General features: G+C 35.0%; 1 protein-coding gene across 32 annotated transcripts in view; it reads left to right on the forward strand.

Moving 5' to 3' along the window:
• The window catches only part of NRXN1 (neurexin 1), a 1,058,790-nt gene that overhangs the window by 757,273 nt on the left and 273,698 nt on the right, over positions 1-27,819 (forward strand). For all 32 annotated transcript variants that reach the window (XM_074331970.2, XM_088796166.1, XM_088796171.1 and 29 more), the window contains one exon: positions 2,253-2,434. In XM_074331970.2, coding sequence (XP_074188071.2) covers positions 2,253-2,434 — 182 coding nt within the window. The remainder of the gene's footprint in view (positions 1-2,252; positions 2,435-27,819) is intronic.

Here is a 27,819-nt window from a genome sequence, read left to right on the forward strand (position 1 = left end):
CGCCGTGTAATATAAGATATCTGTTGCTTTACAACACTGCCTGACTTGGGTGAATCTGGGAAACATCTGAATTCTTAGATATGCTTTTGGTTTTTAAGTAGCATCTCTAGTTTTGAATACTTTTCTTAATTCATGTGAAACACATAGCCATTAAGAACAAAGTTAATTAAAAGGAATAAATTAAAATTAAGTACCAGCACTCAGAAGTCACCATCACATCCTCTTTTATAGAAATCTTCACTTTTATATGTTCTTGTTCTATTTTTATCAATTTAGGTCTTACTGAAATATCTAATGCTCAGTCACCTGTAAAAAATTACCAGGAAGAAAAATATTTATCAAATAGTTCTTGCTCGTTAAAATCTTGATGAACAAGCTTCTGATAATATAGAATGTAAATGGTCTTGGAAGACTCCAGCATTCCTCACACACAAATCTGTATATTCTGAATTTTCTTCGCTTGCACACTGAGTGGTGCCTTTGAAATATGACTTACTTATTCTCTCATGAGAGAGATAAACTACTTTTATGCATGAGTATGCTAAAAAATTAATAGAGAAATGCACAGCCTCTCTACTAGTTCATTTCCACAAAGTTCTGTTTTATCACTTTTACATTCAGTGTTATCCTGACATGCTTCTTGGGTCAGGTCTACAACCCAAGGCCTTTTAAATCAATGAGGCAAAGTAGGCATATTGCATAGGTCTTTGGAGTTTCTCAAGGGTGTATGGAAATGTCTCAGGAAGATTACAGAGAAGAGTTGGATCCAAAATCTCTCTCGCTCTCTCTCTCGCTCTCTCGCTCTCTCTCGCTCTCTCTCTCTCTGACGCACACACACACACAAACAACAAAAAACAGTATTATCAGCTATTTAATTAAATGTACACAAATGTGATAGCATCATCTTCATTGAATTGGTAGATTTGGTAACATAGAAATTTGATGGGTTGATGTTATTAAAACATATTACTTTACAGAGAACTTTTATACTTAAGCCTTGCTATTGGTAGAAGCTATTTTTCCATAATCACAAGACGTTTTGTGGCCTAAATTTTAACAATTACTCTTATTACTTTCCTTACCATGTTCAGCACATAGTAAGAACACAACAATATGTATGGACATCCTTTGTTACTGGAAGGCAACACTTCTCTATAAATTATACCCTAAGGTCTGTTCCTGGAATAACTAAATAAATATCTATATGGTTCCCTTTAGTGTGTAGGAAGATCACTTGGGGTGTGTGTGTGTGTGTGTGTGTGTGTGTGTGTGTGTATCTTTGCATGTCTCTTTCAAATTTTCTGACTCAAAGATTTTATTTTATTGCATTCCATGAGACAGATGCCAGTATTTCAAGAGACAGGACTTTAATGCATTGGATGCTAAGTAAACCTGTTTGAAAACAAAACAATTTTAAAAGTAAGATGGATAATTTACTGACATCATCACCATAAAGTAAAATTTGTATACTCACCAGTTGAGGCTATGACATTGTTCTTAGCACTGTAAGACTAGTTAGTATTCACCTTGGGAAAAAAATAGATCTTTTTATGATGCTGGATAGTTTGACAGATACTAGATGTTTCTTGTTAGATAATACCTGACTTCTATGGATGGGATCTATTATCTGTATTTTTCTTGACATGACTACTGGGGCTTATGGCTGTTGGTCCATTAGTTATCATTTGTCATATGTGAATAGACCCTTTCCCCATAAAAAGCTGATTTGTAGTGTATTTGTTGGGATTTGCATCACTGTCCTGTACGACCCTGTCACATCTACATACAGCTCTTGTTTCAAAAACAACTTGATATATGTTTCTGCCTCTTTTGGAAGCCTCCAAACTCAATGTTTCCTACTAAACTATTTCTTAAAAACTGGCAGGAAGAAATAAAACCCCATTACATGTTATTCTTGTCCAACTCAGTGGAACAAGCAGTAATCCCCCATTTGTTCTGAAACACCTGCTGGTGGAGTTAATGAGTGTATTAAAAGTTGAACTGCCTTGATATTTCTTTTGAAATAAAAGAAAGAAAAACTCTGTTTCTTGAGCATATTTGATTGAAAGCTGTTATTTGCTCATTTGCTTTGCCATAGGTTATTTATTTATTTATTTATTTATGTATGTATTTATTTATTTGTTTAGCGCCATAGCATAAATTTAATACTTTACTGATATGTCAACATAACAAACATGGACAAGTGTGCACTTGACATATTTGGACTAATGATTTTGGTTTTTATTTTCCAGCTGGGACAACGTATATCTTTAGCAAAGGTGGTGGACAAATCACGTATAAGTGGCCTCCTAATGATCGGCCAAGCACACGAGCAGACAGACTGGCCATAGGGTTTAGCACTGTTCAGAAAGAAGCTGTATTGGTGCGCGTGGACAGTTCTTCTGGCCTGGGGGACTACCTAGAGCTGCATATAGTAAGTACTTTTAATTAAATTCAGCTTTTGTTTTTTACTGTTAGTTTTTTGTAAGTAACTTATAATACTGTCTTTTGGAAGTTTCTCTTCCTCAGCAACCAATTCTTTGATACGGAAAATATAAATATGTTCTAGTGATAATTCGACATTATACCTATTATTATTGTTAAAAATGTTCTTTATTGTATAAAATATTATGTTTTTAAGTATGAATTCGTCTCAATTTTCTGTTCACAAATACTTGTTTTTGGTGTGTTTTTAGTAACTGTAGGCAGACTTGCCAAATTAAAAGAAATAATAATAATAAGTTATTACCCTCTAAATAATATTCCATCTGGGTGGAAGCAGGGGGTTGTAATACTGGTGACATCAAAATATCTGGATCCAGTGTCTTTATTTCTTTTCTAACCAGAAAAGAGAATTGTCTGAAGTTACATGCAATGGAGGGGAGAAAAGGAAGAAAAGGAAACTTTAAGGATATTTGGGGATATGAAAGAAAGTGGCATAAAAACACATTATTTTTATGCCATTTTATACTTATTTTGATATATAAGTATCAAGAAAATACAATGGACTCTTGTGATTTACGTCCTGGGACCATTCCTTTTTCTCTAAGCTCTAAGCCTCCCACAAGAATTCAGTCAGCACATACTAAATCGTAATAATAGTCCATAAATGAAAAGCTTTCTTTACATTTTAAAGTTGCCATAATTGACAATAGCTTGGTGCTCTTTCATTTATCTTTGCATTCAAAGAGTTACTACTTTGTATGGTTGAAATTCTTTATCTCTTCATTTCCTTGTAATATTTGCAAAGAAGCACATGCAGGCTTTCATTGTTAAGAGATGTTAATATTTGCTAGTGTATCAAAATAAGAACCACAGGAAAGTGTCATATATTTAAAAACTCTAAAGTGTTCTTATCATCATAGTTCTTGGTCTAAAGTCTCTATCTTCTGGAAGGTTCTAAAAGCATACGTCTTTCCATCCCCCTTTTTATTCTTGAGGTATAGTTTATTCCTTCTGCCATATGTGATCATGTAAATTTGTTTTGTTTTATTTTTGTCTATCTCTGTAAGTTCTCTCTTTACCAGCACCTGTGCCTCAAAGGACATTTGATTAGGCCAGCATGTTCTTTCCTGTTAGAAACTGGCCTTCAGGCACTCATCCTAAAATGTTTGGAAAACCATCAAGCACCAAAATATGGTATCACAGACTTGCAGGATCTTAATTTTCAAAGTTTTATTCATTTATTTTCTTAACCTGAGTTTTCCATTATACTTCTAGAATTTCAAATAAGCTGATTAGGGGATTTATACTGACCACAAGAGCTGAACTCATTGCTAATCTTAGGGAAAAAAAATGATAAAACACTTCAGCACAACCATTATTGAACCATTGTAAATTTACCATTGTAAATTTTTCAAATCAAAATGCAGGTGTCAAAATGCAAACTATAGGAATGTAATTTCAGCTGCCTTTCAGCAAATATCCAGCAATCAAAGCTGAAAGCATCTGAATTTCTATGGCATCATAAATAAATGATCAGTTGAGAAAAACTGAACTAGTGCAGGAAGGAATCTTGCTGTTTAGAGTAATCTGAACTTTCTAAATGTATTGGCTCCATTCTGATTTAAGAGCCTTGCTATTTTAAATAAATAAATAAATAAATAAATAAATAAATAAATAAATAAATAAATAAATGCCAGCTTTTCCTCTTGAAAGAAATTACTTATTGATCTATAACCAATTACACATTTACCCTAAGAAAAGGTTCTACAATGATCACTCTCAAATCATACAGGACCATGTTATTAAATTACTCAACCCACTGTTGTTTGTTTTATGGTCAAAGAGTTTTAGTCTGTAAGAATGGGCATTTCTTTCAAGTTCTCATCGAATGTGGACTGACAGTACTTTCATACATAAAGGACTGACTTTCTAAGTGTTCATACCAGCCCAGTACCTTCCACAGCTCTTTGCTGGCCATGGATTTCTGTCCACTGTTTTTTGAGGGCCTCCTTCCTTCTGAGTCTCCTCTCTTGGTCTTGCCTTGCCACTCACTTTGGATTCAGTGTTTGCCTCTACATACCCTTCCTTGTGGATTTGCTATCTACAGACTGTCCCTTCATCTGAGAGCCAGAGAGAGAGGTGCAGGGGAGAGAGAAAGATAAAGGAGAGAGAGTGAGGGAGAAGCGGAGGGAGGATGAAAGAAGGAAGGAAGGAAGGAGAGGAAAGGAAAATGAAGTGTGTAGGAACCACAACTGATATTTGTGGCTGACAGAAGCAGAAGTATTCTTAATAATGATATTTAGATTTGGGAATATTCAAAGGCTATTTTATGAAATTATTTAGGTACCTTTGAATCTATCCTGATTTTCCCCAAATCATTTTTTTGGCTTCTTGTCAGGATTGAGAATTTAAAAAGAAAACAGATTTGTAGAAGTATAGATTATTACTATTGTTTGATTTTCTTTTATGAATAGAACTGATTTAAAAATTAACCTGATTGATATCATAGATGATATGTTTTATCTATAAAAGTTACAATTTTAGGTTATCCATTAAACTGCCAGGAAAATTTCTGTAAACCTTCGAGGTCAACCAAGTATAAACTATGTACTGATCTTATTTAAAAATATTTCCACCCTTAATTAACAGAGTTAACAAATGAGCTGGAAAGTTGATTGCACACATTATAAGATGCTCCAATTTTGCCAAAATGTGTAACACCATTTCAATTAGATAACTTTGAAAATATGATTGGCATAAATGTTAGTGAGGATGTGAATATTTGACATTGTTTAACATCCCATTTTTTTTCAGAATGATCATGTTTGATTTTACCGAAAATATAATTATATTTAAATTTTGATGAACTGTACTGTACTCTTAAAAATATAGCAACTTGGAATAAAGCAGTTTTTGATTCAGGTGGCCTAGATTTTATAGAAGTATTGTTTTGTTATATTAATATTGCTACCACTGTTACCCTCAAAGCCATCTGATACTGCCATTGACATTTGTAAGGTTTTATTTAGAAGAGGATTTAGGAAAGAGAAGAACATGATGTAAGGACCAATTAAGTAGCACAGTGCCTATAATACAAGTGCTCAGTAAATGTTTTCTGAAATAATAAATGAAGTAATGAATTATATATTGAAAATATCATGTCTTAGGCTCGGTATAGAATCTCAACTTTTTAATAGTCAAAGTGAAATCACAGATGAAGTTTAATTTCTATGTAACTCCAAGAATCTCATCTAACTTCTTGTTTACAATATAGAAAAAGTGTAGAACTCAATACACAACAGCTATATTACTGAAAATTTGCATATTTGTATTGGTATTTTCTGCATCTTTAGCTAATTGATTTAGTAATTGATTATTTAAAGAAAGTATGTGGTGAGAATTCTTTATTTTTTTTGGATGAATGATCATCTCTCCTTAATTACCTCATTTATTTGAACTCACTTTTATCATAAACTGTTCTCTACTCATTTTATACCTGTCCATTTTTTCAAATAGATATAAGCTTTCTGATGGCAGAGAACATAGTTTATAATAATGACAACTAATAAGAAAAATAATATAATATAGAAATGTGACTTTTCATCATTTATTTCAGTACATGCTACAAGGGTGTCCAGAAATTTTTCTGAAGAACTAATAAGGCCCAGGTCTGTGTTAGGTCTGTAAATCCAAAAATAAATCAGCTCTCTATTTAGTACTTACTTCAATAAATATTTGTTGGATGAATAAATGAATGAATGAACAAGCCAGATCCGGGTGCTGCTCACCAGGTAGCTTAGATTATTTATAATAAACATACTTTGTCCCAAAGTGACTACTTTTTCTTGGTCATTTCTCCACCTTGGAATATCTCCATTTCTTCCTCTTGCAGTTTTAACTTTCTTATCTGCATAGTATCTGTAAGAACATGGATAAATGATAGGTTTTTAAGATAAAGAAGATAAAGAAGAGACTTGTAACCTGTAAGTGTTATACATGTTTGAATTAGTAATGTTGAGGATTGTTTAATAAGCAATGACTAAAATAATTTATGAGTAGCAATAAACAAAAAATAAAGTTCATTTTTTATAATTTATAAGATATATCTATAAATTCTACCGGTGTCACTCTAGAGGAAACATCTTTTATATATCAGTCTGGTAACGTTAATTGGAGGTTACTTAACCCCTCTCTGATTTACAGAAGAAAGCCACAGCAAATGTGTGCTCACTCACAGCCATAACATGTGCACTGGCTCTGACCAGAGGAAATGTGTGGAGGGTGGAGGAGAGGATGAGTGAAAAGTATTCTTTGAAATTCTTTCATCTTGGGAGCATGAAAGAGCATTGCAAATTTGATTAGTGAATTGTTGTACATATTTGCCTTAAGTGTTTCTTCTTTGTACTTTGCAGGGCTGGAAGCCTTATTTTTACAACAAGCTCTTAATTGATTTTGATTTAGAAATACACCTTTTGATCAGCTATTTTAGTACAGACTAGAAGCATAGTGTATTTATAGTAAATATTACATGTCCAAAAATGACATCAATATTGGTGGCATGTCAAATCTTTCTCTGACTGTCTACATTTTATACTACTTACCTTATTGCTATATTTCAAGTAAACCAAGAAACATTTTTCTAAAGTCAGTAATTGTGCATTTGTGCATACCTCTATCAACAAGATAAAACCTACTTATTCCCTCATAGGCTCTTCTTGAATTTAAATTATGTTCCAAAGAAATATTCTTACTAACCTACAGATTCATATATTTTAAGAATTTCACTTTGCCATGCAATATTTAATTCAACCCCATAATTCATATACAGTAGATATTTTAGGTGGTATTTTTTTCCTGGTTCTTACATGAATTAGAGAATATGTGGCCTCTCTGTAAAGTTTTAAAGGAAAGACTGAAATAATGTGTTTTCACCATGTTTTGTAGAATTCTTGTCAAAGCTTCTAAGGTATTAAGGATATATCCTAAGGTATTAAGGATACAAGTTATCTTTGGAGAAAATGGGAGAAGTGGTAGTCATATTTCTATTGACTTAAATGCTATACAGATACCTTGATATTGTCTGTATTTTGGGGAAGGGTGGGGTCAAGTGAATCAATACAATCTTTCCCCTTGGAAGTTAATTCATTTTTCATTTTCTAGTATACTGGCTGTCACGTCTGGTGTATCAATAACTCTCTGAATTTGGTTTTAAGAATTCTAGAAGTATTTCCTTCTTTGAAATTCTATCACTGAAATTTAATAAAAGAAAATCAAAACAACTGTCTCTACCTACATCTTGTCAGTTCATGTATTTATCACTTAGGCACTTATACTTACCTTCCTGTCTCTATTCTGAATACATTACAATCCATTTTATGTACTTATGTCAGGTTAATTTGCTAAAATGCTTCTTTGATTCTGTTATTCCTTTGTTAAAACACATTGATGCTTCCCAATTATGCACAGGTGAAGACACATTTCAATGCCTAACACTTAATGTCCTCAACATTCTGATCTTAATTTCCCTTTTCAGGTCCATTTTCTCACAATTTTATACTTATCTTTCCACTCCAGTGAAGTTTATTAATCGTTTTTTTTGAACTTCTTCTTGTCATTTCTCTGTTTCTAATTCTGTCCAGAAGGTTTCTTCTCATTTTCTCTCACTGTGTAGATTCTGCTCAGTCATCAATTCCTCTATTTAAATGTTGGGTATTTTCAGGGTTGGCCCTGGAATCTTGTAGCCTCCTGAGTTAGTAGAAAGAAGTCTAGGACCGAGGGATCTCTTTGGAAGAGCTCCTGAAACAAGCCCAGAGCATTACCTAAGTAGAGAAATTGTGTCCATAGCTTTTGACCAATCTATGATCACCACTCTTCTTCATCCATTGCTTTATGGTGGGCCCCTAGTTATTTTACAGAATAGCTTCGCATACACTCTACGTTGGGCAGAGCTGAGTTGCAGTAGCAAATCCTCTTTTCTTATGCCAAGCTGCCAAAACAAGAGACCCCTTTCTAACTACTGACTACATCTCCATTTCTTCTGCAGCTACTATTTTTCAAAGCCTACTTTCAAGAAACAATCTTCTTTGTCCCATTCAACACATTATTATTGATCACCTATAACACAATTCATACTGTATTAAGCTGTCTTTTTCTGTGTCACAAATTTGCTCACAATTTAGCAGCTTAAAAGAGGAATCATTTGTAATCTTATACAGGCTCAGTAATGCAGAAGCAGCTGAGCTCAGTTATTAAGAGATCCCTCAGTTTTTAAGGAGAAGACATGGTTAAGGTCTCCTGTGCTCAGAACACATCTATGTTCATTCTTATGATCCAGTCCAAGTCTACATGTCTTAGGAAGAAATTATAAGCAACAATGAAAGCATATATACCCTGGTTATTAAGGACGTGGCTTTGCAGAAGTCTAAACGCAATATAGATTGACAGAAAGAAGAATAGTGAACACATTGCTTGAGGATTAAGAGCTAGTTTGGGGAAGGCACACTGAAGAGGAGTCATTTGTACATTGATCAAGAAAACTCCTTTTATTGCTTAAAACACACTGAAAACCATAAACAAAATGCATGCGAGTAGTTAAAAAATGCAAACCGCATAGCAAATACATCAGCCAAACATCAGGAAACGAGATAAAGGTGACACGGTGACATCGGAGTCCTGTTAAAGCTGATATTGGGTTACTCTTGACATAGGCAGTTTGTTTCAACAAAGAAAGAAAATGACCCAAGTGAATATATTAGGGGACACTCAAGTTACTAGTAGACATAAATAATCCACATTTTAAATCAGGAGCAAAGAACTGGAGGTAATTAACACTAGGCCTGAGAAAAATCTTTTGATGAAAATAGTTTCAGAGCTGTGTCATGGCAATTTGTATTGTCTTTAGGAGCTTTTTTAGTAGATAGTATGCTGCTCCTGGGGATTCTTAGGTCAGCAAAACAGAGGAGGCCTCTGCCCTCCTGCACACTAACAGGACCAACTATTTAACCTCGGCCTACAAAGCATAGCCTTGGAAGAACAAAGTGCAGTTAGGCTTCTGAAAAGACACTTTATTAGTGGGCTCTTACTATCACGAAAAACACTTCCTCCTGAACCTACCCCTTCGATCCTTCCTGCTCAAGAAAGAGTGGAAATACAAGACTGACAGACCAAAAAAGCTCTTGGTGAAAGAAATAAAAAATTCATTGATTGTTTCATGTTATGAAAATAAGTCAATTTTGATATTCCTAAAATTCACTCTGCATTTTAGGTAGAGAATGAAGACTGCTCACACCCAAATGCATATCTTCTGTCCTCACTTCCCCTCTTAGCATCATATCAGCATTTCCAAGGGCTTGCTCAGCTACTTCCCCTGGATTCCTCATGGAAACCTCAAACGTACATTAAATACTAAACTCCTCATCTCTCAACCTCAAGCCCCATGGGTTTTCAAAGCCAGACGTTTTGGGGACTCATTTGTCCAGTTTTAAGGGTTAGTGTGCCTGACATCAGACAAAAACCCCTTGGTCTTCAGGGAGAAGATTTGTATTTGTGAGATCCCTCCGACATGGAGGTCACGGGATCCAGGGTAGCATTTTTGAGGAAGCCATGTTTCTGCCTCTCCTACCCATCTGGACATGGCCTTCTACCCTTTGTTGTTCAGCTAGTTTTCAGGTCCTTTTCAGAGGGAATTGTTTCATATGTAGCCATAGATTTGTTGTGTTCGCAGGAGGAGGTGTGTGCAGGATCTTCTTGTACCACCATCTTGAACACCATCCTCTAAATTTTACTGCTTTATGTTATTTTTTCATAGCAATGTTTTGATATTCAGTGTGTATTTTACACTTACGGTGCTCCTCAAATCATCATCTACATTTTTATCAGAAATACTGTGTATATCATAAAATTTTCCATTGTTAAAGTAGATTCACACATCTGAATTACTGTAAACATACTTAAAAGTTTTCCGTAACTGAGTCAAGTGTCAGTTTTAAATGTACATCTAACTTAGCTACAATTCAATGAACTTTGAAATTCAGTTCCTCAGTTTCCTTAGCCACATTATAAGTGTTCAACATATGGCTAGTGGCTACGATGTTAAACACCACAGCTTTAAAATGAATCTGCTTTCTTTTGATCCATTATCCTTGCCGTAGTTTAATGGTCTCTTCCTGAACTGTGTTGCAATAGCCTTCTAACTAATCTTTTTTCTTCCAAGAATCTTTCCCTTTCTAATCCATCATCTCTGCTCTGCCACCTGAGTGATTGTTGTAAAATTAAAACTTGGTTGTTTCCACCTCTAAATGCTTCATGGCAACAGGGCCTAACCTTTTTTTTTTTAGTTTGAGACACACCCGATTGATAATATTCACCCACCTACAGGAGTAATTGTGCTCTCTTAGGGGCTGCGCCATAGGGGAAAAAAGCAGGGAGAGTGAGGGACCGATCCCGGCCCTCTACCAATAACTCCACTCCTTTCCTGTGTCTGCTCCAACTCCTCACCTGCTAATAAGGCCAGTCAAGAATGGGACTGGACTCCCTGTTCAGGTTATCAATTGGAAGCCCTTCGATAATATTCTTTAAGTATTTTTCCAGTGCTTTTTAGTGGGGTATTTGGGAAAAAAATAACTGACTTTTTCTATTTATCAAAATTATATGCACAGACATTTAATAATTTACTTCTCCAGGACAAAGCAAAGTCAGTTGTCTGAAAAAAAAAAATTGGCATAAAAACCTTTACCATTTTTTTGAGTCCTTGTACTCTTCTGTTTCTGTTGGTAATTGTGTAAACCAGGCAGAATTCTGGATTCCGATTACAGTGTTTAAGTTCTGATGGCACATGCTTCCTTCCTGTTGAGCAGTGATACTGAGCAGTAAGCGCCAGGAGGCGGGGACTGTGATCTGTTCTGTGCACCTTTGTATTCCCAGAGTCCAGGTGAGCCTGGAATTTAGTGCAGGAGCAATAAATGTCTGTTGAAATAATCTTTTTGTTCTAGAAGTTCCACCAATTCAAACTGCGTGTGTGCATTCTGAAAATGTTCAAGGGGGATAAGTAGGTCAGCGCTGCTGCGGCCAAGGGTATCGCCTCCTTGAGGAGAAGTCAGTTCATGTTTAACAGTCAGGGGTGAAGTACAGATATAAATCTGAGCTATTAGCACTTTTCCAATTTATTTGTTGCCTTTTAATAGGTTGGTATATTGAGGTAAGGTTTGATGAACCACACCTTAACCTGTTCTGTTGGAGAACCACTGGTCTATACTGCAGACCATTCAAAACCCAAACTCCTTGGACAAACTACGATGAATGTAAAATGTGGGCTTATTTTCCAGGTTCATCACCAGCTACTACCCAGTCCAAGTTACACAATTCTTTCCTTAAAACATGCATTTAGTACACTTTTTTCCCCTCCCAAGCACCTTTAAGGTACTGGAAATACAGAGTCAGTGGAGGCCTGGCTTTTGGCTTCAAGAAGCTTAGAATGTAGTGGATAAATTACATTCTAGTAGCACATTAAACTCAATATAGGCATAGAGTGGTGTTTCAAACCTTCATGCTATAGAAGCACAATTAAATGTTTTAAAACTCTATGTCATAGTCTTCAAGTGTGGCTTTTATAAAAGCAACCAATAATCTCATAACTGTTCTGAGTTTACCTATATTATCCCGTCTAATATTAGTAAAACCCTATAAGAAAAACAGTTACCCTTATGTAGTTGATAAGAAAAGGAGGCCCATGTCACACAGCTCGTAAGCAAAGCCAGGATTTGAACTCAGACTTCTAAATCCATGTGCTTAATCTCTGAGCCTTAGGTGTGTGATGCAGGGAAGAACACAGGAGGTAGTCTTTCGTTAGGTGACAACCAACAACTCTGCCTTCGGTTTGCTTGATACAGGCATACAAAGTCAAACAACCCCAGCTGTTAGCTTACCAAACAGCACATGGATTACTGAATATTCCTGATATCAGCTCCATAAACTATTTTCTCTAGTTAAATAAACACATAGAAAGTTATCTGGTTGACTAGTTGCCTCAAACAATTTGTAGTTAACTAGCTACTTTTTGCAGTTAGTTTGATTCATTATTTGGAGCATACATAATTTTAAAGGCAGAGACCCACAATTAAAAAAGAAAAGAAAATTGTACTGATAATGAAATGACAGTCAGCAACAATAGACCTCAACGTGCCTTTCTCTGTGCTCCTTTCTTTCTTTGAAATATTCCTATGTCCTCCCACTCCCATTTGCCCTCTTATTTTTCCTAATCTGGTATGTTTTTATTTATCGTCAAGACCTAGACCATATATTTCATATACTGGAGAAGTTTCCCTTGGTCCTCTGGGGCAAAACTAATCACATCCTTCTTGGTATTATTACAGCGCTTTGCTCTTCATTCTATTATATTACTCACCATGGTCATAGCTATTTCTTTATCTGTCCTTCTACCTTATTAAATTGTGTACTCTTCAAGGTCAGTGACCACGTATTATATATCTTTATATCTCTGTATTTTTAGACATTAGCGTAGTTGTTATAATACATAATAACGTTTAGTGATGAAGGAATGCTTGTGTGAGTAAATGGAGCCTTTGTTTTTGGCTTCAGCCCTCCTTTCCACTCCTGCTGGTAGTTTTCCATTGTGGTGCAGGAGCTCACAGGAGGAGCTACTCTCTTCAGAGCACAGTGTGAGGTCGACTCCCAAAGGGTGATGGGGACAGCATGTGACACTCTCCCGAGACTCCTCATTTACAACCTAGGAAGGCTTACACCCTTCAGGCAGAGGCCGAGTACTGAGGCCTACCATGAAACGGATTCATTTTCCACACGGTATTTTCTCAAGGAAGGAAAACTTCTCTCATGTTAGACCATTGGCCAACTCCACTTCCTGGTTCAAATATTCCAAACAGGTGGTCACTTCTCTGAGATTTATTCTAGGTACTTACCTGTTTTCTCTATCATTTGGGGTACTTATCTGAAAACATCTGTGGTACATTTCCCTATATTCTGACTTGATGAGAAGAGATGAATCCAACTGGAGAATGAAAGTGAAAAAAAAACACACAAAAAAAACAACTCCTCTGGTAATCAACCCTAAGTTGACGAGGGTTGTAAAGTGCAATCAGTCAACCTAAACTACCCTGGCTATTGATGGCCCTCTTGTGTTTTTGTCCTCTTTCTCTGCCAACCTCTGACACTTGCTTAAATGATGGAGGTGAAATTGAATCTCCATTTATTAAGAGTTTTTCTTTTTTAAAAAATATTTTAATTAATATAGAATGCTTGAAAGTACCATGCTTCCCAGAAAATAAGACCTAGCCAGACAATCAGCTCTAATGCATCTTTGGAGCAAAAATTAATGTAAGATCTGGTATTATATTATATTACCCAGTCATATAGTAAAGTAAGACCGGATGTCATTAATTTTTGCTCCAAAAGATGCATTAGACCTGATTGTCCGGATAGGTCTTATTTTCAGGGAAATGGGGTACTAACAGTTAATTATCTTAAGGGTTAATCTCTCCCTCTGAAATCAGGCTTACTCTAATGATTTGCTTAGTAAAAAGAACAATAACTAAACAACACCATTTAGCATGTATTGAGTGTCTACTGTAGATAAAACACTAATCTAAACACTTTGCATAAAAATTATATTTCATTTAATATTCACAACCCATTGAGGTACAAGTTATCTCAATTTTACAGTTGAGAAAACTGCATTGAAAAATAATTGACCCAAATCACATAGCTAGTAAGTAACTGCACTTGGATTTGAACAAGTTCTATCCGATTTCAAGGCCCCATTATTCTTCTGTCCAAAGGAAAATTTCAGGGTAGCCCAGCTACTTTTCCAACTCATCATACAATCCAAATCACTGATTCTAAATCAGTTAGTCTTTGCTGTGGACTGTGTATGAGATTCTTTGTGCCTGGGCACAAGCTGAATCTCTGTGTCTCACAACATGAATGCACTAAATAACAATAGAGTGCCATGACAAGGAACATGATATTTTGTATCAAAATCACTTTAATGGGTGGAATTATAGGTTTCACAGCTATTTTTTAAGTTGTTTAAATGTAGAGGTAAACTAATATTGCCACAACATTATTGGCCTTATGTGGAAATGAATATAAAAATAACCTGTAATAACTCTGGAAACTATGGCTGGAACAGTAGCTTTCAGCCTTTCTGCAGGTTTGAAAGCTTATGCATAAAGCCGAGACAGCTTGACCTACTTTTTTTTTTTTTTGCCAAAAGTCAGGGTATAGTCTCTGTGTATTTCAGCGTCTAAATGAGGGGGGAGAAAGGGAATTTCTCTGTTGCTTGTATTTCTAGCTGATTGGACACCTTCTCAACAGAAATGTTCGAAAGAAAAGTATGTCATCCAGTTCATTATTGTTAATTAGCAGTAAAAGCAGGGCTTTGGGGTTCTGTATCCCACAGGACATCAGCAGAGAAATGGGGTTGAAATTTTAGTAGTTATATGTGGAGTAAGGTCAGGCAGTCTGCCATGTAGCTTTCAGAACTAAGTTCATTTGTTATTTAAAGGACAGACAGAGCATAGAAGTTTCACAGAGTACAAAGAAAAAGCTGTGAATTCTAGTTTCCTAATTCAAGACCAATGGTTTGTTGGTCGTTTCTAGCTGGCTATTATCAAGGATGTTGGATAAATGAAGTGGCTGGGGACGTTTTTCTGGTATTTGAAATTGCAACATAAATATCATTCATTGTTATATAGCGTACTGTAACCATCAGCTTCATAATTAACTAGCTTTTCATTGAACTTTCTCCTCAATAGACTATATTTTGTATTATTTAACTGTTCTTTTTTATTTACTGGCTTTTGGAGAGATTCTTCTGTGTAAATATAAACCGAATTCAATAGATTAGTGTTGCATAGAATTGGGTCCACAAGGCCAATACTATTTTATAACAGGTTGTTCAGAGGGAGCTGAGTTTTATTTGTTGACCTGTGTCTCTATTTATAGGAAAAAGAAATATTCTTAATAAATTTTATTTTCTTAGCTCATAAACATACTTATTGAAAATTTAAATACAATGATGAGATTAAAAACTACAAACTGATTATAATACATCAACATTTTTATTGTGGTATGTAAAATTCTAATCTTTAATTTTATATCATACATATATATATTTTTTCTTTGAAGTATATGTGTAAATAGTTGTATGTATGCTGATTCACCTGAACATTGTTCATAAAGAGAAAATGTTTTTATATGGTACATAATATTCTACAACTTGATTATTCTTAATTTAATCCATTTTGGACACCATTCTACTTTAGAGCGTATAATCTTATATTTACCTTGTAGTGTCCTATTGCATGCCTATATACTCCAATTTATCCAACCATTTCCTAATTATGGATATTGTGTTTAATTGTTTCATAACTTTTAGTATTACAAAGTGATAAAAAATTTAGTCTTGTAAAAATATTGCTTTACATATATAAAAATATTTTTAGGAAGATGAATCCCTATAAGCAGAACCACTCTATTTATTGCAAAGTTGTCCTTCGTGAACATTGTATGGTTGAATACTCCCACCAGCAAGTATATAAAAATGTCGCAAACTGGGGCATTTTAATAGAAAGACAAACTGGCCTTGTTATTTCTTAAGACACTGAGCTCCATTGTATGATTTTTCTTTCTGGCCTATTTGATTTGAGTAACAGTGGTTTAGAGGTGATAGCAAACCTTCTTTCATTTCCATTACAATTTTTCTCCTACTCTGACAGCATTCACAGAACAGAATCTTATGGCTCTTTTTAGGACAGTGGTGGCTACAGTTTTCTGGGAAGAGCCAGGCAGGCAAGAGGTTAATATCCCAGTGCAGGACTCTGATGCAGAGTCTACCTGTATTGTTCACCTTCCACACCTCCATAATTCTTAATTTTGCCCCTAGTCACTTCTCATTTTGATCATTCCGTCTCCAGGACTTGTGCAACAGCAGTGGAATGTGACAGGCTTTTAAATGTATTAATGTTGTCAACATTATTGTGCTTAATGTTAATATGACGAACAGAGTAACAACAGATGTGTTCTGCTATGAAGTACTTATGTCTTAGCTCTTGATAGCCCATTTAAACAACAAGGTTCTTGAGCTCAGAGAGCAGATTACATCAAGGGACTAGATCATGTGTCATGTGGCATTTGATAATGGCCAAGATGAAATTGAAAGGAAGTAAGATGTTCAGAGGAGAAAAAAAAATGTAGCTATTTTCTTTTCAAATTTGATGTGTGATTATTTACTTAGTCTTATTACATCAATTGTGAGCTAAATCACAGCTGATTGGAACCACATTTAAAATTCGACAACATTTTACTTAGCTTGCCAATTTTTTTATTAGTAATACATGAATGTAATTTAAACATACAATATAACCAAAATGATAGTTTTTTTTGAACTTTTAAAATTGTTTTCAAGTTGCTACTACCTTGAGTTTTACTAATGAAAGGTAAAATTAGAATATATAACTGTAGTATTTAATAGGCACTGAGAATATTTGATAATGCCACGGCTGTCTATATCATATTCACTAGCATGTTTAATAGCTGAACAGATGCTTCTTGCTATGGTAACACATGGTACTGAGCAGCAGGGAGTCCCATTCTACAAGTTAGTTTTTATTGTATTTTTTTAATCCCAAAACCTTCTCTAATAACCCCAAATTTCTGTGTGTTTTGATTTGTTAGGCAGAGAGAAGATAAAAAGGATTTTGTTCTCTGCTGTTTATTTCCAATGGTTTGTTTAGCTTCGTGATACAAAGCCCGTGAGATTCTAAAATAAAATAAGTGGGTAAGATTGGGTAAGACACACAACACACATAACTGCATAACGATAAAATACATGTATCCAATACAGAATGGGTGGAGTAACATCTTCAAGAAGCACTGCAGTGTGTCATTTGGTAGCATCAGTTTAATAAGAAAATTCTAGCAACCTGCCTCTCAGTCAGTATTAGTTATGTGGTAAGCAGGTTATTTAATTGTGATGGTTTGTGTATAGGTTTTCCAGTTGCCTTACTTAACTAGCAATAACTCTTTGTCATCAGAGATGCCCAAGGGAAATTGGGGTTGTTTGGTGTTGCGAGATTTGCTCTCTGAGGAACAATTCTTTGGAGCTTTCCATGAGCTATTTTCCAATCTTTTAATTGCTTGTGTCTGGAAAAAACACACCTGATATATATTCTAAAGCTAAAATAAGATGACTGTCTAGCTAATGTATTTGAGATTCACAGAGAGATACGGAATTGATAATGGGCCATTTGAAAGGGGTTTTACTAAAGAGCCTCTACAGCTATGTCGAAAATTGTAAAATTGTTGAAAGTGGATACATCTTATTGAACTTCAAGGATGTCTGGTGTGCTTTGGTGAGGGAATTATACTAGCCTGGAATCTAAAATGTGAAAAAGCTTGGTTCAAATTTCATGGAATTTTCTCTTGCACTTATCAGTTATCTGGCTGAGACAAAGCAGTGGTAGTTCAGGGCATTCTGCATCTTTTCCGAGCATCACCTTTAGCAGGATTGGCATCATCGTCAAGTAGGATCTGTGCAAGCACTCACGGTGTTGTCTTTTCCTGGCTCCATGGTTATTAAGCACAGTCTATCTTTGCCTCAACGATCTAAACGAATCCAGTGAATTCAGGGAAGTCCTCTGGGTTTGCACAACTGGGAGAATTCATTTCTTTCCATTGCAGTCTTGGTGAAGTGTTCCCCAGCTGAAACTTCTCTGTGTGGTGATGGTGAACCTCAGGAAGTTTTGGTTGGGGAGTTGGGCCGATTATGCTTTCTGTTAGGGTGACTCACAATTCACTCTAAGCCTGCTCATAAGAAAATATTCCTAAATAAGTGGTCACTTCAGTATCTGTTTTATGGCTGAAAGGACAAGAGCTGAACTATCATAAAGGTGAGACAATAGTATGAGAGATTTGCAACCTCTTGATTAACCTTCTTTTTTTCTATTTCATACTAAAGATGTAGGCACCTCAATACTCATTTATTATACACTTGATTTGATTGTTAAAATTAAGGTGTTAATGTAAACCTAAATTCAGAGGGTCTTTTCATTAACTAGGCTTAAGGACAAATTACTTTGGTTGAAATTCTCATATTCTGACTATGTAAGAGTTCTTATTTCCAAACCCAGAGCAGCAGTTGTTATATACTAACCAGAATGTTATTCTCCCACCAAAAATGGTACATTGGAAGATGGTATTCGAAATAGTAAAAGCTATGTGGAGGAGGTACATATAGAGCTCAGTCACAAAATAGATTTTCATCTTTCAGGAATTCTGAAGTTCCACAGATGGCAGGGCAGCTAGATGTAGCTCTTTGTCTTCTGCTACGCCTGATGGAGGGATAGATCTAAGCCCGTTTGACTATAATGAAAGCAGGTCACCCTAATTTAAAATCCAACTAAATCTTTGAAACATGATAACTATTCCCTCAGAGAGAGAAAACCTGCAGCCACTGAAGTTTTGTGTATTTGAAACATTCACAATAAAGCCAACACCCACATTTTTGACAAGGAAGAAGAAAATATGTAAAAGATAGTGGTATGTCTCTTTTTAAAACTTTTTTTTTTTTTTTTTAATTTGAAGTCAAATTAACTATTTGGGAATGGTCACCCTTACCTACTTTTGTTATGCACATGTAAAACAGGAATCTTTAGGCTTTTAAATTAAGAGCAACAAAAATGTCACTAGGTATAATAATGTTGAGGTTTTCAAATCCCTAGTAAGTTTCCACACCTGGAGAGGTGGTTCATGTAGAAGTTTATTTGTATCCTAATCCCTTACTAAAGACTAAAGATACCCTAATTTTTAGAAAGTAAATGGAGATCATATTATTTATGAGCTCTGGCTCTCTGAAGGTTTAGATTCTGTCTTAGACTCCAAGATGAGAACAAAAGACATAAAAATGTCTTTCTATCCAGAACCTTGCGTGTGGAGAAGGCTGTGATTTTTGTAGTTGTATATGAAGCATAGTAAAGGACTAAGGGACCTGAGGGGCGAGTGGGGGAAAAACCTTAAGGAGTATACAAACAAGTCTTTAGAGTAATCCGATGGATATTGTCCTATTCTGAGAGAATTATTCACATTTGACAGAGTTCATGGGGTCTGTCCATACTAGAAGCCAGGAGATCTCTGCAGAAGGGTGTTTTGAGCTAATTGGCATCCAGTGCCCACTGGAGGTAGGGAGTCTCTCATTCATTTTTTAATTCTTTTCCGAGGAACTTAAAGTGCACAGAACCTTGTTTCTTAGATGGCTGGACAGCTAAGATGTAGCTATTTGTCCGAATCATTTCTTGAGGACCTTAAAGTGCTACCCCTTGTTCATTACTTTGGATATATATAAATATGAATAAGATATTGCATATACTTCAATAAAACAGAAGAATAATGAAGACACATTTCAAGAAAGAATGTTAAAATGATGCAATAAAGACAATAATAGATGCACAGAAACTTACAACAGTAGCATAAAGAAAATAATTGTGAATTTTGCATTGGTGCCTCAGGGGCACCTTTGCTGAGCAGATAATGTCAGACATGTGTGGGTGAAGAGGTTGCCAAACACATAAATGTAAACAAAGGGGACCATCAGGAATAACGTAAACTAAGGTTACATACAACTTAGTGGGTCTGATTAGTTGTGTGTCAAATATAGCCCAGAGTAGTCATCAGAAAATGTTTTCTAAATGAATGGTTACATGGAAGTATATTACCACGTTTTTCAATAACAATAACTTAGACTGAAAGAAAAGGAGCAAAAATATTTCAACAAATATGCAAGTGATGTCGGAGTACAGGGAGACTTAAGTGAACTTCCTAAAGCTTTCCTGTAGATTGCTTTCAGAATAAAACTCTGGATTGTAAAGGTTGTAAAGATCACCTTCAGCTAGTCATTCTGGTGACAAATGTGCAGCACAGATTCACAGAATGCAGTAGTCCTAGGGCACATTCTCTGGGTTCCCTGTTATAATTGGTTCTGTCCTTCTTTATAGGCATTTCTCAGAGATGGTCCAAATTGAGAGTTGAGCCCCTATTTCTGGAAGATTTTTGTATAATTACATGCTTAGGTGAAGAGTTGTAAAATAAGTAATGATAGATCAGCCAGATAAATGAAGGTCCTGTGACGTTAGGGAATTTTCCAGTCTTTGTTTCTTCCATTCACTTTGCCGCTCAATTAATTCAGTGGGCACAGATATAGTGATAACAATGGTATGGAAGCATACTTCACATTTTACCACGGATATGACATGCCCATTGAACATACTGTTAAAAGGTGATTTTTAAAGATGCGATTGAGAACAAATTTACTACGTTTTTAAATAGTCTTTGCTGTTCTTAATATTACCAAAAATTATTCTGTAAGATATATTTATTGTGGTCCTCAGAATCAAGGATTTGGAGAAAAATTGTGGAGAATATCAACAGCACTAGGAGTCAGTGCTTATATTATATCTGTTTTGCTACCATAACACCTCTAATCCCTTTCTAATTACCATATTAATCTGCACTAGTAACTGACCCAGGGATCTTACCAAGAGTGCTAGGAACATGACAAGTTCATTGCTTTAGACCAGTGGTGTCCAAACTGCGGCCCGCGGGCCAACTGCGGCCTGCGATCCATTGTTAATTGGCCCACAGCAAATTCCAAAAATATATTTAGTTTACTTAAATAAACCAGGTAAGGCAATATGTACTTCACCTCGAGTGAGTCGCCCAGCTGTTTGTGTATTTTACTGCATGTGGCCCTTGATGAAAACCATTGAAAAAAGTTTGGACACCCCTGCTTTAGACACTTCAAGGCATTACTAAGAAGGTGTTTTCAGCCACATCTTTTGGAGGCTACTAACACATAAAATAGGTTTTGTCATAGATATTTCTTTATTTTGTAAAAAAATACTAATGATATTTCACAATATGCTGTGTGTAATTTAGACCTTGTGATTATTCTGGACTTGAATTCTCTGCTTTGATGATAGCATGTGTATGTTTGGCATTACCCCTAAATCTGAAATCCGCTGTTTGAAATTATGTTAACATGGTGCCATTGATCATTAAAACCTGAGTTGAACTTTCCACTCTACAACATATGCAGAAAATTAGTGTGGCAGTTCTGTTGTTCCCGGAGGCGGTGGCTTCATGAGCTCAATAATGCATTCTGTTTTTTTTTTGTTGTTGTTTTTTTTATTGCTTGAAACAAAAAGCTAAGAACAGAAAAATGTCCTTTAGCATGCCACAGTCTCTACTCATTTGCATTTTTTAGAAAATGTAGATTGTGCAGCATCTCTTTATTTGGTATCATGAAGATAAAAAGTGATTCAACGAGATTGATAATTCTGTTTTCTAATTGTGGTTTGTAAATAGTTAAGATATATGGCTTGAAGCCTGTAATTTCAATCTCTTCCTGCAACTTCAAAATCACAGTTGTTGTTTTTTTAAATTGGACTGATTTTCCTGTATCGTGTTGCTATTTCAAAACAGAGCATCCAGATTCAATAAAATGTAATCAATATTATAATATTTATAAGCATCAAAACAATAAAAATCTAGGCACAATTTATAAACTCATTTGGTTTAAAGTATGAAAAACAACTTTTCTGACAAAGTCTTCTCTCTGCTTTCACACCCTCCATGTTTTTTACATAGAAGCGTATCTAATTTCTTTAAATATTTAATCATTTTAATCTGAGGTTTACCCACACTCATTTGTGAAATTAACTTTTATTTCTGAGCATTTATTGATAGAGGTTTCATTCTCTAAACAGTTACCTAATAAGATTAAATATTCAAATTATAAATTTGGACAGATTTCCAGACTATTGTACCTGTTATTATACTACATTTAACTGTCTTATTCCCCCAAGAGGACTGTTTATTGTACTTTCTCTTAACACCTAAATCATCTGAGTATTAACTGGTGCACCGTAAGATCTGTGCCAATTATGTGCTTGCTAAGATTTTCTTCGGAGAATTCACTGCATAAAGTCTTGTGGTTGGCTAAATGATAAGATACATGCCATTGAACTGAAGAATAGGCAAAAATAGTTGCCTGCTAAACAAAACTTCAGATATGTAAGAATAATCCCTTAAATAAGTTTGTCTTGATTCTCTATTACTATTATTATTAACACGCTGATTTCATATTTTACATATTTTTATAGTTCCAAGCATTTACTCGTAGTCTTTAAAACAACTTCAGAAGATACCGAAAGCAGTTTTTATTGTTTATATTTCATGAATAAGAAAACTATGGCTTAAAGTGTCTGATGGACATGATTAGTAACAGGGTATAAGTGACGATCAGGTCTTCTGATTTCAATACAATTACATTTCTAGCATAGTTTAATTTGTAAGTTAAATGCCCCCCCCCACCCCGTCCCAGTATTCTTTGATTGAGACCATCTCAGGAAAGAGAGCTATAATATTCATACTTGGTAGAGGTCATGTTAATATGAATTGGATTTATTTGTTGACCTCAAAGAAGCACATTGGCCCATAACATATGATCTTTATTTATAACTAGTCTTTATCTAAAAATGTACCTCAAGGGTATAATAAGGGCGTAAAATTCTTTGCTTTCAGAAATCCTTTTAATAACCTTTTTCTTTTAGTGCAAGACTAGAAAGAGGCCAGCTGGCATATTTAATCAGATAGGGAAATGGGAGTGGAATTGAGTTGGAGGTGAAATGTAAAGGGACAATAATGCCATCGTAAGAAAAAAAAATAAAGAAGTATTCATCAGAAAAAATAATTCCAACACTTGGGAGAATATAGTAAGGTAAATACATCTAGGAAGTATTATTTGAAATGAATTACAGCCACCTACCTCATTTCATTGATATGTAGAATTCAGATAATGCTCTGGCTGCATATCAGTGGCCATTAAAGTGAGCTGAGTCCTAACTATGCTACATATCTCATTTGACCTTGCATCAGTTTTTAAAATCAGTTTAATGATACTTCCTTATATACCTCACAGAATTATTCTGAAGATGAAATGAAAGAGAGAATGTGAATATATTTTGGGACGTTGAAAGCATCACAGCGCAACATAAAGCTACATAGTTTCCAATAATCATGCAAGAAAGCAATTTCATTATCTTATAATCAGATTTTGTGAAAATATAAAGTAGGATATGTTGTGACTTTTACATGAAATCTGAAAAGATATTCTAGGGAACTCAAGAAGAATCAGAAGAGTTAAGCTTCTACAATTTAAAATCTGGAAGTGCCTGCAATAAACACTGGATTCAAATCATCTTAAAATACAGTTTTATATCTAGGTAATAGATTTTTTTCTGTACCTGCTGAAATTCCTACTACTATTGTTGTTTGTATTAATCATGTGAATGATGACATCAATTCTTTCCTAGGCAAAAATTATCCAAATTATTTGATAATCTACCCGTTAAATACTGAAAGTATGGAAAATAGAGTCACAGGTTTGATTAGCAAGCGCTCAAAAGATTTAGTCTTACAGATATGCTGATATATCTCTTATGTGAGCTTCTTGAAAAAGATTAAGACACATTCCAAAGATGATCCCATGTGAGGGACAATAACTATATTCAAGATATTACTTGGCCATAAAAAAGAATGAAATCTTACCATTTGCGACAACATGGATGGGCCTAGAGGGAGTTATGCCAAGTGAAATAAGGCAGAGAAAGACAAATATCATGATTTCACTTATATGTGAAATCTTAAGAATAAAATAAATGAATAAACACAGAAACAGACTCATAGATACAAAGAACAAATGGTGTCCAGGTGGGATGGTGGTTGGGGGCTTGGGTGAAAAAGGTGAAGGGATTAAGAACTATAAATTTGTAATCACAAAAATAGTCATGGGGATGTAAAGTGCACCATAAGGAATATAATCAATAATACTGTAATAACTATGTATGGTGCTGGGTAGGTACTAGACATCAGGGGATCACTTTGTAAATTATATAAATGTCTAACCACTATGCTGTACACCTGAAACTAATATAAAATAATATTGAATGTCAACTATCCTGTTTCTCCGAAAATAAGACCTAGCCGGGCAATCAGTTCTAATATGTCTTTTGGAGCAAAAATTAGTATAAGACCTGATCTTGTATGATATGATATGATATATGATATGATATGATATATGATATTATATGATATGATATGATATGATATGATATGATATGATATGATATGAGACCAGGTCTTACATTATAGTAAAATAAGACCAGGTCTTATATTAATTTTTGTTCCAAAACACACATTAGAGCTGATTGTCCAACTAGGTCTTATTTTCGGGGAAACACAGTATTAGTATTGTGCAAAAGGAATTGTGGTTTTTGCAATTATTTTTAATCTTTTAAAGTGCAATTACTTTTGCACCAACCTAGTATAATTGAAAAAAAAAAAAATTTGTTGCACTCATAGTGAGAGATTCCTTGTTCTTCTTCATAAAAGGCCTTGTCCTGCCGTGACCTAATGACAATTATCCAATACCCTGAATGAAAATAAAGAAGATACTGTTAGTCAATCTGTAAATTATATGAGTATTGGAATCACGGCTAATGTGTGAGTAGCCCAAGCTGGAATGAAATGTCAAATCCAAAAACATCAGACAACTATAAAAGAGAAGTTCCACATTTGAGTGTAACAGAGTATAAACAGCAAACAACGAAATGAAATTTTACACCTTAGTAATCAGCATAAATATACGTCAATAGCGTTATGAGGCTACCAAGTTAAACTAATTAGTTTTAGGGTGCATTAATTTTTAAGAAGATGGATGTTATGAATCCCCATTATCTGATCACGGCTGAAGTTTTGTGTACTATTCTATTTGTCACACTTTCTAAATAGAATATCTTCAGATGAGAACAAGGAGATAATAAAAATCCATGAAGCCAAGTTAAATTGTGGAATCCTCAAAGAAGTTAGAAGAAATCAGGGTTCTTGGTTAGGAGTTCCAAAGGAGAGAACTTGACCCAGTAGATAATAACTCAAGGAGACATTATAATTATAGTCATATTCTGCATAATAATGTCTCGGTCAACAGTGGACCACATGTACAAAGGTGGTCCCATAATACTATAAAGGAGCTGAAAAATTCCTATTATCTAGTGATGTTATAGCCATGTTATGGTCACATTGTGCAATGCATTACTCACGTGTTAGCAGTGATGCTGGTGTGAACATGCCTATTGCACTGCCAGTCATATAAAAGCATAGCACGTTTAATTACGTACAGTATATAATACTTGACAATGATAAATAACTCTGTTACTGTTTTATGTATTTATCATAATAAATATTTTTTATCATTATTTTAGAGTGTACTGTCTGAACTTATAAAAAAAGTTTGCTGTAAAACAGCATGCTGTGTTATACCTGCAACAGCATTATACAAGGTCGGACAATTAGGCTCATAAACTTTCCACTGTGTGCTTACATGGTGGAAAGTTTGCAAACTTAATGGTCCGACCTGTACATCACATGTTTATTGTGTTTATTTATTTATTTTTGTTTTTTATTTATTTGTTATTAAATTTATTAGGATGACATTGGTTAGTAAAATTATATAGGTTTCAAGTGTACTGTTGTGTAATGCACCATCTGTATATTGCATTGTGTGTTCACCCCCCAGAGTCAGTTCTCCTTCCATCACCATATATTTGACCACCTTTTCCCTCTTCTGCCATCCCCCATCTCCCCTTACCCTCTAGTAACCACTAAACTGTTGTCTGTGTCTATGAATTTTTGTTTCTTTGTTTGCCTTGTTTGTTGCTTTCAGTTTTATATCCCACACATGAGTGAAGTCATATGGTTCTCACCTTTTTCTGTCTGACTTAACTTTGCTTAGCATAATGATCTCAAGATCCATCCAGGTTGTCACAGAGTTACTGCGTCTCTTGATTGCATCATTTTTTGCTGTGCTTGATTTAATCCCGTGTTTTTTATACAGCAACATGCTGTGCAGATTTTTGGCCTAGGAGCAATAGGCTGTACCATATAGCCGAGGTGTGGAGTAGGCTATACCATTTAGGTCTGTGTAAGTACACTCCATGATGTTTGCACAATGAGGAAATCAGCTAATGACACATTTCTTAGAACATATCCCTGTCACTAAGCATTGTATGGCTATAATTGACTTGAAGAAATATCTAACAGTCACAGAGGTTTAGAGATGGTATCAAATACTCAAGAGGTAACACGTTTTACAAGTAATTCCTTTGTGGGGAGTCTGGACAGATTAAATAATTAGCTAGCCAGTGGACTAAAGGCCCTCCCAATACTATTATATTTTCTTATTATTCTATTATATTGAGTAGGTATATCAATTATAGCAGAGATTGATAAATTATAAGTGGCATACAAACTTAAAATGATGGGAAATGGGATTTGCCATTGCTGTTGTACAAACCATATATTCACCATACCTTTTCTCTCTTGCCCTTTCTTATATCTTTAGTCATATGACTTTTATTCATTCATTCAATTTATTCATTTAACTGGATGTAGATGTTGCTCAACAAAATGTTGAGCAGATGCAATGTGTAAAGTATTGATAGAATGCAAGCTCCACAAGGGAAAAATCTGTGTCTATCTTCTTAGCTTCTGTATCCTCAGCACCTAAAACAGTGCCTTGCTTATCGGAGGTCATATGTGCATCTCCATGTCTATGCATCTAGATATAGGTGCAGATATAGGTATATAAAACATCATACTACCACGAATTTTACAGATACCGAGACATTGAAAATTAAAGGCTTTTCCCTACCGCAGTATTAGAGACCACCCTGTTACAGTATACAAGGTCCAGAAGTCAGGCACCCTTGGTACTACCTAGTGTACTTGGCCATTGTTCCTTAAGCCAGAGTCCTTGTGCTGTGACGTGTGTTTGTGCAACACTGTCCTAATGTCAAAATGGTAGTGACAGACTCCTATTGGCCATTGTACTGATGTTGATTTCTATTAACCATTTATAAAGACAAGACAAAACATCTCTTAGGAGAATTAGTAAGCGGAAATCATTTCAAAGACAATATCTTTGTTATAATTTTTTTTTAATTAAAGTTTATTGGGGTAACAATTGTTAGTAAAATTACATAGATTTCGGGTGTACAGTTCTGTAATACATCATCTATATATAACATTGTGTGTTTACCACACAGTCAGTTCTCTTTCCATCACCATATATTTGATCCCCTTTACCCTCATCTATCACCCCGCTCTCCCCTTACCCTCTGGTTACCACTAAACTATTGTCTGTGTCTATGAGTTTTTGTTTCTTCATTTGTTTGTCTTGTTCTTTTGTTGTTTTCAATTTTATATATCACATATCAGTGAAATCATATG

This window comes from Rhinolophus sinicus, chromosome 2, assembly GCF_057876585.1.
Source record: "Rhinolophus sinicus isolate RSI-liver-muscle chromosome 2, RSI-T2T, whole genome shotgun sequence".
Classification (NCBI taxonomy): domain Eukaryota; kingdom Metazoa; phylum Chordata; class Mammalia; order Chiroptera; family Rhinolophidae; genus Rhinolophus; species Rhinolophus sinicus.